Consider the following 12,908-nt stretch of genomic DNA (forward strand, 5'->3'; position numbering starts at 1 on the left):
GTCATCACGGTCCCTTAGGCACCTCTTGGCTGTGACAATTTCTCTAGTTTTCCTTGTTTTTGGTGGCCTTGACAATTTCGATGACAGGTCAGGTATTTTGTAACATGACCTCCAAATGGTATGTGTCTGCTGTTTTTCTTCATGATCAGCCTGGAGTTGTGGGTTTTGGGGAGGAAGATCACAGAGGCAAAGCGTTATTCTCGTCTTGTCATACCAGGATACTGCCACATGGCTTATCACTGCTGATGTTATCACCTGGCTGAGGTAATATCTGCCATGTTTCTCCACTGAGAGGTTGGTTGTTCCCCCTCCCCCGCTTCGCATACTGTCTTCCTTGGAAGGAAGTCACCAAGTGCAGCCATGTTCAAGGAGTGGGGAATTCTGCCCTCTCTCCCTGAGGGTGGGGCATCTATATAAAGTGTCTGGAATTCTGATGAACAGGAGATCTATCTGTTCTCTGACATTATTGATTTGGAAGTATTCCTTCTAAAATCAGTACCCTAAAAAATTGTTCCCACCCACTCCAGTGTTTTTGCCTGGAGAATCCCAGGGACGGGGGAGCCTGGTGGGCTGCTGTCTGTGGGGTCGCACAGAGTCGGACGCAACTGACGCGACTCAGCAGCAGCAACAGCAGCAGCAGCAGACAGATATGTTTGCACTAGAAGGAGAGACAGTGGTTCTGAATTTGCTCTTTAAAAAACGCCTGGTTTGCAGAGCCGAGATCTGCTAAGAAGGAAGCAGAATTCAGCAGGGTTGGGTGCTTGTATTGGATTGTTCGCCCAGCCGAGTCTGACTCTGTGTGACCCCACGGACTGCAGCACGGCAGGCCTCCCTGTCCCTCACAATCTAAACATGGACATGCAGACCAGCACTCTGACTTAATAAATTACAGAGGGGTTTGAAGCTCCAATATTTGGCCACCTGATGCGAAGAACTGACTCATTGGAAAAGACCCTGATTCTGGGAAAGGTTGAAGGCAGGAGGAGAAGGGGACAACAGAGGATGAGATGGTTGGATGGCATCACTGACTTGATGGATATGAGTTTGAGCAAGTTTCAGTAGTTGGTGATGGACAGGGAAGCCTGGTGTGCTGCAGTCCATGGAGTCACAAAGAGTTGGACATGGCTGAGAGACTGAACTGAACTGAACAGAGGGGTTGGTGCGGATGACTTCTGAGGTCCTTCCCAACTTGAAACTCAAGAACAAGACATGTTTACATGTGCTTGTCTTTTGGCATGCACCACTGCACACATCATCTCCTTGGACTCCAGTCTGTGGTAATCCATAAGAAACGCAGCCCAGGGGACGGAGGGAGCTGCTCACCTTATCCATGCTGGCCTGGTTCAGTCTCATGATCGAGGCATGAGCCAGGCGGTCGTAGACGGTCCTCAGGGCCTTCTTGGAGTAGAGCTCTTGGGGTTTGAACAATTCCTCCATGAACTTTTGATTGAACATGGTTGAAATGATGTCATTCATAACTGTAGAGACAAGAGAGGATGCAGGTGAGCAAAGCACTGGTGGAAGCTTTATTCAGGAAGTGCTCCCTGCGCACAGATGGAATGGAGGGGCGGGGCCTACATAGTATGGGGATGCAGTGCGCCTGGAGACCTGCTTCCTGGGGAGAAACCCCACGTGTGTCCCAGTGGAAAGCAGGGTCCAGAGTGCCTTATGAGCCCATCTTAGGGCAAACATACACGTGGCAATGTACTGTGGTTCAAACCACTTTCACATACAACATGTCACTTGATGATAGAGAACATATTTATTCTTTCTCTAAAAAAGACTTCTATTAGCATTGCAGATTAGATATCCACCTCACAATGAGAAACAGCATCACTTTTCCTGTTTGTTTAGCAAATCTATAACATTTTTACCTTAAATTTTATAAAATGGGACCTATAATGGTAATTGACTTTTTTTAAAATTCAAAACAGTTTACAAAAATAGACACAGGACCTACCCACTGGTTAGAGATGAAAACTTTTTCTAGTGTTTCTACAAGATGTGTACTTCAGATTAACACCATTGGCTGCTGCTGCAGCTAAGTCATTTCAGTCGTGTCTGACTCTGTGCGACCCCATAGACGGCAGCCCACCAGGCTCCGCCATCCCTGGGATTCTCCAGGCAAGAACAACCGAGTGGGTTGCCATTTCCTTCTCCAATGCGTGAAAGTGAAAAATGAAAGTGAAGTCACTTAGTCGTGCCCGACTCTTCGCTACCCCATGGACTGTAGCCTACTAGGCTCCTCCGTCCCTGGGATTCTCCAGGCAAGAACACTGGAGTGGGGTGCCATCGCCTTCTCCATACACCGTTTGAGGCTGTCTCAATTTCTCTAAATGATCTATAATGCTGATATCATACTGCAGTGATACGTCCCATACTGTTGTTCAGATGGAAAATTTCCAGGTGGCGAGAATAAAAGGTCCTAGTGTGCTTAGTAGCTTCAGTTGTGTCCAACTCTTTGCAACCCCATGGGCTGTAGCCTGGGAGGCTCCTCTGTTCATGCAGATTCTCTCCAGGCAAGAATATTGGAGTGGGTAGCCTATCCCTTCTCCAGGGGATCTTCCTGACCCAGGAATCGAACTGGGGTTTTCTGCATTGCAAGCGGATTCTTTACCAACTGAGCTACCAGGGAAGCTCAGGTGTGTGCAAATCAAAGTATCTATAATTCTAGGTCTTCACTCACTCATTCATTTAGGTATTTTGTGCTACTCAAATGACATCATTTGAGGGCTAGGAAAACCATTTGGTACAAGAAATAGAAACAGATATGGTTGAACACAGATTATTCTTAATTAAGCCAGATATATTCCTGCCTAAAGGTGACTGTATATGGATGCTGATACTATACATTCATAGTAATTAAAATCTGGAAGAAAACTGGTTACTTAAAATAATGATACAGAATGACATGAGTGATTATTGCTGAAAGATACAGATCTCTCTCTCTCTCTTGCCACACAAAGGACACAGCAGGTGACCCACGGTCACCCTTGTATCTTAGAGAGTGAAGCAAGGTCACGATTTCAGAGACTCTTTCTACCTCTAAGTAACTGACAGAAGTACCCTGAGGGCTCAGGCCAGCATTTTAAAGCATCTCAAAGAGGGTTTTGGGGAGAAGCGGGGAGCCGAGGACTAGCTGTACTTAAATCTTAAATGGAAGGGTTATGGAGAAAGGCAGGGAGGGAAACAGCCCCTCTCCCCACTCCCAACCTGACACGAAAGAACAGACTGAGTGTGACTGCTTTCGGAAGTACTGGACTCACACTTGACCTCTGTATTTTACTCTAGACCCCATCCCATCAGTGAGGGAGAAGCAGATCCATTACCAACACAGGGTATCCTTCATATGGGACAGTTTCAGCCCAGGCCAGCGTACACTCAATGTGCACTAACCTCTCCCTACTGTGGACAGCCTGGAGACCCATGAACTCTTCTGCGTTTACCTCAAGCATGGCCTTTGGTCTTCGATCTAAACAAGCAAGCTGCTGCTGCTGCTGCTGTTGCTAAGTCACTTCAGTCATGTCTGACTCTGTGCAACCCCATAAATGGCCGCCCACCAGGCTCCTCCATCCCTGGGATTCTCCAGTCAAGAATACTGGAGTGGGGTGCCATTTCCTTCTCCAAGGCGTGCATACATGTTAAGTCGCTTCAGTCGTGTCCGACTCTGTGCGACCCTATGGACAGCAGCCCACCAGGCTCCTCTGTCCACAGGATTCTCTAGGCAAGAATACTGGAGTGGGTTGCCATTTCCTTCTCCAAAACAAGCAGAGGTCTGCAATAAACTGGACTTTCTGACATTTTTCTTACTGCAGCCTATATAAATGTAGAGTTTGCATGGAAATAGCTACACACGGAAAGCCACATATAAGGCCTCAAAAAAGAGGGAATTTGAAGAATTTTCCATAGGTTTATGGAGGCCAGGGAGGAGTGCCAAAGAGGAAGAATTCACATTAAAGAATCGCATCAGCTCTGATTATGTTCACGATTACAAACAGCTCCTGTTCACTGAGCTGCCAAGTCATGTCTCTAGGGTCTTTGAGCCTTTAGCAAGATCTAGGAAAATAGCTTAGACCCAAATAAGTCAGTTCTGAAAGAAAGAAGCTTCCCTGGTGGCTCAGAGGTTAAAGCGTCTGCCTCCAATGCGGGAGATTCGGGTTCGAACCCTGGGTCGGGAAGATCCCCTGGAGAAGGAAATGGTAACCCACTCCAGTATTCTTGCCTGGAGAATCCCATGGACGGAGAAGCCTGGTAGGCCACAGTCCACGGGGTCGCAAAAAGAGTCGGACACGACTGAGTGACTGAATGGAATGGAAAAGAAAGAAAGCCTCAAGGTGATTGTCAGCCACTCCGGCAAAGTAAAAAGCAAAGTGAAGCCTTTTCTTTGGGAAGTGAATAAGCTCTGTATCACCATGGCTTCTTGCATAAGAACTTCCAGAAAGTTCTCCCACTGGAAGAGAGCGTGGCAGGCCCTGTCCCTGTGGGCGGAGCAGTGAACACAAATGCCCCCAAGGGGATATGGCAGTTTTGCAGTTGGGTCCTGGCACCCAGGGCACCCAGCTTGGTTTAAAGTTTTGGAAGGAGCACGGGGGCACAAATGAACACGCTTACATCTCACAGTGCGCTTCAGCTGGCACTTGCTGGGGCAGAGAGGAAGGGAATGTTATCCTTGCCCAAGAGTAGCAGCCCACACTATATTTCGGCTAAACCTGAGTAGTTTTTTTTTAAAAAATAATATTTATTTTATTTGGCTGCATCTTAGTTGCAGCATGCAGGGTCTTTCATCATGGTGCACGGACTCTCTAGTTATGGCACTCAGCAGGCTCAGTAGCTGTGGCGCGTGGGCTGAGCTGCTCTGAGGCACGTGGGATCTTAGTTCCCCGACTGGGGATGGAACCCCCACCCCCTGCATTACCCTGCATTAGCCACTGGACCACCAGCGAAGTCCTCTGAGAAGTTTTAACCTGATCTGTGAGTTTGTCTTGGTGTTCGCTTTTGGCACTCACATGAGCTCGGCATAATTGCAAGAGAAAGGACTGTGCTAGGAGCCAGATTTCATCAGGAGACTAAAGCCAGCTGTGTGGAGGGGTGGTTTTCATGGGTGCCCTGGAAGGGTCAGTAACTGAGTTCTTAACGTATCAGGCTTCTAATCCTGGGTTTGGACTATGAAGTCAGTTTCTGCTTATTACTTTTGGATATGTAAGATAAATTCCAGTGATTCAGTTACTTACACAAAAAGTCTTCAAAATCCATACTTCTCACCTGAAATTCTGCAGTGTATCAAGAGGTGGGCCAAAAATTGCTCAAGAGAAGTGGTGAAAGATGGTTGTGAAATATTATAAAAGTTTACCAACCACTTCGATTGGACTTTTGAGACTGGCCTGATGAAATAATTCTCTTGATGAAAGCAACTGCCTTTTTAACTAGTACTTTTGCTGTAAATTTTATTGTTTATTGGAATACACAACTTGAAACCAAGGGTAAAAAAGAGAAGCTACTATTTCTGGGTGGTTACCATATTTTGAAGCCTTATTATGTTGCAAGTCCTGGGCTTAGAACTTTCCATTCATTATCTCATTTAAAGAAATAAATAATTAAACGATTTTGAAGGGTAGCCCGCGCCTCACCCCCAGTTGCTAGGGCTTTGAAAAGAAAAAGAACAGAGATTCAAGAATACTCAAGTTTCTTAAAACCAGGGCAAACCAAATCAGACTATAAACCAATTTAAGAAACTAAAATGATAGCAAACAAGCACAAGAGGCTAGTGGGGGTGTGCTGGACAAAGCATTTGCTGAAGTATTACCCTATTGTATCAGAGGGGAAAACTGAGTTTTCGAGAGGTTAAAGCCCAAGGTCACATAGCAGGGGGTGGAGCTGAAATCAGAATGGGCTGTTTGATTCTAGTGCCTGTGCTCTTAAATACCACACATGTTATCTCCTCTGCATACTTAGTGTGGAGAGAGGACTTAAAACATCGAGGCTGATGGCTGACGACATGCATAAACTATACCCAGGGTCAGATGATGACATTTAAAGGTGAGAAAGGTGAAGGTTTTATTCTGAGGCATCAACAGCTTTCTCAGGTGTGCTACTGGTTGCAGGTGAAGGGGAAACTGAAGACCTGGGGTGGTAAGACCACAGTGCATGCCTGCCATGCCTCCTGTGCTTAAGCCTGACGGCCATGCAGCCACATGCTTCCGCGTTTCGCAGTTGCTCAACAGATATCTCTGTGTGCTCAGGAGAACAGCTCTTTGGCTACATGATGCTATCACAGAATTGTTCTAAGGACAACTAAACAGGACAGCCCACCTGGAAATGTAGCTATTGTCCCAGGTGTCCTTGCAAAGTTTGGAACTGTGAAAAGGGACAAATACCTCGGGTGCAATATGGTCCTTTGACTAATGTTTGCTTGGTTTTCATCTTTCATGCTGTATTTAAAAGATTCAACTGTATAACCAATACCTCAGCTAAAGAGAAACCCCTATTCTTTTACTTGGAAATGTCTAGAGTGGTTCCACTCTAAGCCCACTGAGGAAGGATTGGGTGAACCTGTGGATGCAGACTGAATACATGCAGCCCCAAGATAGCATACCTCGTTTTCTGTCCACCTCTGTCCATTCATCTACATGAAGCATATAAAAAGAAAACACCAGTTCATGAAGCAAGAACGTTATTTTCAACGAGGCTTTAAAAATACCAATTCCAACAATCTGGCTTATGAAACTTTATTTTTCATGTTTGCATTAATGTTTAATGCAAATACTCTGCCTTCCATTTGAAGCTTTTAAAAAGCTGATGGATAAATAACAAGTTCCAAAAAAGCCCTAGGGAGGCTGTATCTTATAGAGGGTGACCCAGGAGGAGAGGAAGCTCGGGAGGACAAAAAACCCTGGGGTTTACCTTGCAAGGCTCAAGAAGCCATCTTCTATAACACTCTGAGAGCAGACATCATTCAAAGTAAGGCTTTTAAAAACACTAACTTCCACAAGGAAGAATAATCCTGAGAACAGGTACAGAAAGAATTTTCTTTCTTTACAACCTGATTCTCTTATTAATGGAAGAGGTCTTTTTCTAGAACACAGAACTACTCAAATTAAAAAAAAACACACAAAAACTAGAAATATAAATTAACAGAAAAAAACTATTTGTTTCTGAGTTACCTTTTATACAGAGAGGTATGACTTCCATGTAAAAAGGGAAATAATGATGGGACCACTGTACAGAAAGCTCCTGGGGACACAGGTAGACAGGGAATTGCCAAGAAGAGACCAAATAAGGAAAAATGTACTTGGCTAGAGAAATCTGTGAGAATCATGACCCTTTAATGGGCTGAGACGGCTCTACTGTTTACCAGCTGTATAACTTCAAGCAGCTTGTGTAATCTCAGTTTCTTCATCTGTGAAATGGGGATCATAATTGCACCCATCCTAGGGTTGCTGTGGGGATAAAGTAGACGCATCAAACACTCATCTGGCTTCTCTCCTAGTTCTGCTTTCTCTACTTCAGAATTTTGGGCACCACCCATAAAGGCTCGGGATGACTTTTTTTTTCGTTCCTTCATTTTTTTGGGAGAGATTTCAATCTAAAACCATCCAAGGATAAACAGAGTGCTACACACAACCACATTTTAAAAACATTTTGTAGTTTGGTGTATTTTGGGAACATTTGCACTAAATTGTTTGAGAAGTGACTCCTGAGGTTATAACATGCATAGTATAATATAATTAGCATATATGTGCCTTCAGTATGCAATGCCGACAGCTCCTAAGAGACCCTCCTAAAAGCACAGCGAGTGCCATGTCCTGCCTAGCTGCAAAGGGTTCCTACTGCAGGGTCAGACTCCTCTGGGAAAATTCACCATCTTTCTCCCACAGAGTTACAGGGTTCTGGAGAGAAAACACTGGGGAAGCAACACCAAGACTCTAGCCTTCTTTAAGCAGATGCTGGCTTCTTTAGCATAATGTCCACATTTGTCATTTCAGGGCATTTATTTTACAGGCGGTCTTCCCTGATAGGCTCGTGGGAATTCAGAGAGACAGAGCTGAAACCCTCTTGAAGGTGTGTTTGGCAAAAGAGGGGCAGCCAGGGGCTCACCAACCCTAAGGGAGAGTGATTACCGCTGCTGATCAAAAAAAAAAAAGAGTTGGCGAACACATGCCCAGGGCTACCAGGCACTCCTGCAGGCAGTGTCGTTCAGCTCCAGGAGGGGTCGCTGTTGAGCTGTGTGTGCTCCTGGCCCTCTTCCTCCTGAGGATCCCGGGAGGTAAAAAACGATGACTTGTTTTGACAGTTCCACTTTACTTATATTTTGAGTGGGAGGTAGGCTCAAGGCTTATCCAGAGCTTCCTGTTAAATTGGAACTATAAAAATAAATATAGTATCTCTCAGCACTTGGTTGCTCAGTACTACTCTGTATCTGCATATCTTGGGAAAATCACTTAATAGCCCCATGCCTTAGTTTCCCCTTCTGTCAAATGACGAAGGCAAACAAATGGTAAGAGGGCCTTGCTTATGAGTATCTGTAAGAGGGTGAGTGAGTGAAAGTTGCTTAGTCGTGTCTGACTCTTTGCAACGCCATGGACTATACAGTCGATGGAATTCTCCAGGGCAGAATACTGGAGTGGGTAGCCTTTCCCTTCTCCAGGGGATCTTCCAGGAGTGAGGCAAAGGCAACTTTTTATTATTCTGGCAATTGCTTAAACGTGGGACCTCATTCAGTATGCAACAGTCAGAAGTTGCCCCACAGAGAGAGCACTTCCTTTCTGTTGAAGGCTAAACTAGAGCGAGCTGCCTTCTGGGGAGAAACTGCAAGATCGGCCCTGGACTTAAGGGCGCGGGATTGCCTCCAGGAGACCAATTAGTTGTGTAAGACAGCAAAAACTTCTAGAAGAAATACGATTTCCACCCAGAGCTTCAGTGAGGACTAGTTGACTGTTTTGAATCTCACACACTCTGCCCTGTTTTTTCGTTCTATTTTCTGCATGTCCTCATCAACCAACGACTTTCTGTCATTTCTTTGATGAGACCAGTGGGTCTCCTGGAATTTTTTTTCAAGTCTCTCCCTCCCAACCCTCCAACTCCCTCCCCACCCCATTCCCTCCACAAAGATCCTGATGTAGCCCCCTTGAGTATGGAAGTACAGGGCAGCCCTGAAGGTTGTGGGTGAAGAGTATGAGCTCTGGAGCCTGATGACCTGGGTTCAAATCCATTCCTCTTCCTTCTTACCAGTTATGTAAACCTGGGAAAATGAACCTCACTTTCCCCATCTGTAAAACGGGGATAGTAGTATCACCTACATGATAGGGTAGTTGTGGGGATTAAGGTGTTCAGAGAAGCCCATGGTACATGGTTAAGTGCTTAATAAATGTTTGCTGCTATTGCATTAGGAAGACATATCCCCCAGGTTTAGAATCAGTTACTGGAAAGACTGATCAAAAGCCCTACCTCCAGAGGATGCACAGAAGGGCTGCATGAGGCTCTGCCCAGCACCTCAATGGCATCTGACACAACTCAATGGTGAAGCAAAGTGTGTGAACGTGAATTACAGAAGACGGCTGAAACTCCCTGATGCCGTCTCTAGCAAACCCATGACCGTAGCTCCTGAACACAAAGGAAGCCAGTCCCCTAGTATAATCCCAGGGTCTTGCCCAGGCCGCCTCTTGAAAGACCACACCTGCTACTCATTGTCTGAAACATGTTAAGTACATCACCTCATTCGATCTTTACAATGTCACTGTGAGGTATATTTTATTATTCCCCTTCTAAGGAGAAAGAAACAGGCATACAGAGTTTACCCTCCAAGGTCATACAATGACCTTGGTCATACAGTTAAATGGCAAAGCTGGAATTGGGAACCATATCTGTATGACTCCAGACTGCATGTTCTTAAGTGCTAATGTATCCTGCCTTCCAAGATTGCAGACCACCAGTCCAAGCACTACCTATCAGCTCACTGGTGCCAAAAGCCTAAATGAAATCACACAACATAGCACCAAGGAAAACAGAACCCTCTAAAACAGCAATGTAATATCAAACAGTAGTTCAACAAACATTTACTGAACACTAGTTTATTCAGTTGCAGGCATTATGCTAGGTGCAGGAGTACAAAGGTGAATCAGACAATCACGTGGGGGAGACAGACACATATGCAGACCATTTCAGTATAATATGGCTAGCGATAAGGTTGAGGAGGGGCACAGATCTGGTATGGGAGTATGCGCAGGCCGTTTCCCATGTGGAGATGAGGAGATGATTCTTAAGCTGAATAATGCAGGATTGGGAGGGAAGTGACTAGCTTGGAAATGGGAGGGTTGGGGTAGAATGGGAATTACCAGCATGGAAACATGAGTGAGCATGCTTTAAATGGAGACCTACAAGCAGTTTGGTATTAAGATACACAGTAGGAAGCAGGCAGCGGTGGAAGCTGGGACTGCAGAGGTGGACAGGGGGTCAGATCAGGAAGGTCCCTGAAATGTCCTGCCAAGGACTTGGCCTCCATCCAGACAGCAGTGGGAAGCTGACAAAGGGTTTTAAATAGCAAGGTGTATGGACAGACTGGAATGTTAGAATGCTCACTGGCAGCAGTGTACAGAACTAATGGAGGGGGAATGCCACAGGGAACTCTTTCTCTGTATGCATGGACTTGGGCTCAATTGCACAGATACAACAGTGAGTATCTGCATCTGTGTGCTGAACATCAATTGAGCGTACGAAGACTGTTGGAGACAGTCAATATTTGAATCAGTGGCTATGTCAGATACCTTTATACCAACTGCCTTTCTCTGTCTTCAAATACAGTATTTCCTTCATCCTTAATCCCAGGAAACTTAGTGAAAACAGCTGTTGGTTGAGAAGGAGGGCAAAAAGGAGAGAAAAAGGGTGGCAGAGAGCTCTGGGTGGCCATTTCTCTGGGGTTAGATGTGGTGTGTATGGGAGGCAGATTTTGCATTTTAGAAACTCTCATATAATTATTTCCACAACTGCATTCTCTCCAAACAATTGTGAAGGGAAAAAAAATGTCTTATATTCTCTTATTTATCTATGGTATTTCAGATGCCCACCTTTCGAGAACTAGCTTCTGAACTTAGCAAGACTGGCCTCCTGTTTATGAAGGAGGATACTGCACAAGGGAATGGAGACTCAGAAGGTTCGCTAGGGGGAAACAGGATGCTCCGACTAGCAGTGTGCCGCCAGGGGTGGGCCACTGGGACGCTCATATTTGGGAGGGATCAATTGTCAAGAGAGATGGGGAAATCATCTCCAGTTTAAGGGGATGAGTAAATGGGGGCAGGTCAGGTACCCTCCTAATATTCAATGGGGGTATTAAATCCCTCTGTGGTGAAACGATCTTTTGGGGACTGTGATGAGGGGTTCTGCCTGGATGGGGCTGTGCGTTATCAAAGAGGTCCCCGGCTATAAGAGCGCAGAGGGCAGGGGTGTTGGTCAATCTGTAAAGGCGCTTGGCTATAGAGGTCTGGCTGAGGGGGCCGGGGCTGGCTGTGCTGGCCGGGAGCCTCTCACCTTTGCGGGCCTTGTCTCCGGGGATGTTCTGGGCCCGCAGCCGCTGGTCCAGGATGTAAAGCATCTCCCCGCCCAAGTTCAAGAAGAGCAGCGGTAGCGTCCGCATGGACATGGTGCCGGAAGGCCAGCGCGTCTAGTACAGAGCCTCCAGGTTTAGTAGCCAGAGGCCTGGAGGTCCCGCAGCCGCGTCCCCGAAGCCCGGTTGCTAGGCAACGCGGCAGGCGGCAAAGAAGGCCAATCAACAGGCCGTTTGTTGGGAGGCGCCCGGGGGCGAGCGCGTACTGGGCGGGGCGGCGAAGACCTACGGGGTTGATTGGACGGAGCCCCGCCGGCCTTTGGCCCTGAGCGCCGGTTTTGAATTTCTTGAGACCCGGAGGGTGGGCGAGGATCCGCAGGGCGGCCACCCTCTCCGCGCCCCGGCGAAGTGCTCACGTGCCCCCAAAGGAGGAAAATGAAAGTGTTTGTCGCTCAGTCCTGGCGGACTCTTTGTGACCCAGTGGACTGTAGCCCACCAGGCTCCTCTGTCCATGGGATTCTCCAGGCAAGGATACTGGAGTGGGTAGCCAGTCCTTCTCCAGGGGATCTTTCCCATCCAGCGATCGAACTCAGGTCTCCTGTATTGCAGGCAGATTTACCCTCTGAGCCACAAAACCCAAGCCGAACTCTTTTAGAGCAGACTCTGGGCAGACAGGCCTGTTTGTTTGTTTTTAAAGTAATTTTTAATATGATCATCACAGTAGCTTCAAAATTATTTATGTCATGTAAATTTACCAACAAAAGCCAAAACACAATTTTCAAATTAAATCAGATTTTCCATTCTAATAGACTTTCTCAGTAAGTTCAAAGGAATTGGCAGATGCGTGATTCTGACAAATATGAGAATCATTTGATTCAATTTGGTTAGAGGTCAATTCCTTTATACCTTTGTTAGGGGAAGCATGCTGATTGAAACCACCCACCCTGGCCAGTCACCACAGTAACCATTTGCATGAGTTGTTTTTCGACAGGAGGTCCTGGTAAGGAACAGGGAACTAATAAGCCTCCACCAACCGAAAGAGTTCGGGAAAGGTCAAAAGGAGATACCACCTGTCTGACCACCTCCCAGAATCCTCTCTGGCATCCATCTTGGCTGAACAAGGCACGCACCACAAGGAAGGACTCTTGAGTCAGAATGATTGGCTAAGGACAACCCAGAAACTAATCCCATCACCATAAAACCTGAGACTGCAAGCCATGTGGCAGAGCAGTTCTGGGTTCCCTCACCCTACTGCTCTCCACCTTTCCCAATATAAAATCTCTTGCTTTGTCAGCACATGTGTCTCCTCCGACAATTCATTTCCAAGTGTTAGATAAGAGCCCAGTTTCAGGCCCTGGAAGGGGTCCCCCTT

At 46.4% G+C, this 12,908-nt stretch overlaps 1 protein-coding gene across 5 annotated transcripts in view; it reads right to left on the minus strand.

Moving 5' to 3' along the window:
* Positions 1-12,908, minus strand: part of OSCP1 (organic solute carrier partner 1) — a 37,650-nt gene that overhangs the window by 17,916 nt on the left and 6,826 nt on the right. For 2 of the 5 annotated variants that reach the window (XM_088835145.1, XM_055402204.2), the window contains exon 2: positions 1,324-1,478. In XM_088835145.1, coding sequence (XP_088691271.1) covers positions 1,324-1,478 — 155 coding nt within the window. Of the gene's footprint in view, positions 1-1,323; positions 1,479-3,446; positions 3,744-11,520; positions 12,034-12,908 lie in introns of those variants that run through there. The other 3 variants (XM_055402205.2, XM_055402203.2, XM_088835146.1) reach the window with 3 other exon arrangements.

The sequence above is a fragment of the Moschus berezovskii genome, chromosome 4 (assembly GCF_049115385.1).
Source record: "Moschus berezovskii isolate FMDL1 chromosome 4, NW_MosBer_1.0, whole genome shotgun sequence".
Classification (NCBI taxonomy): Eukaryota; Metazoa; Chordata; class Mammalia; order Artiodactyla; family Moschidae; genus Moschus; species Moschus berezovskii.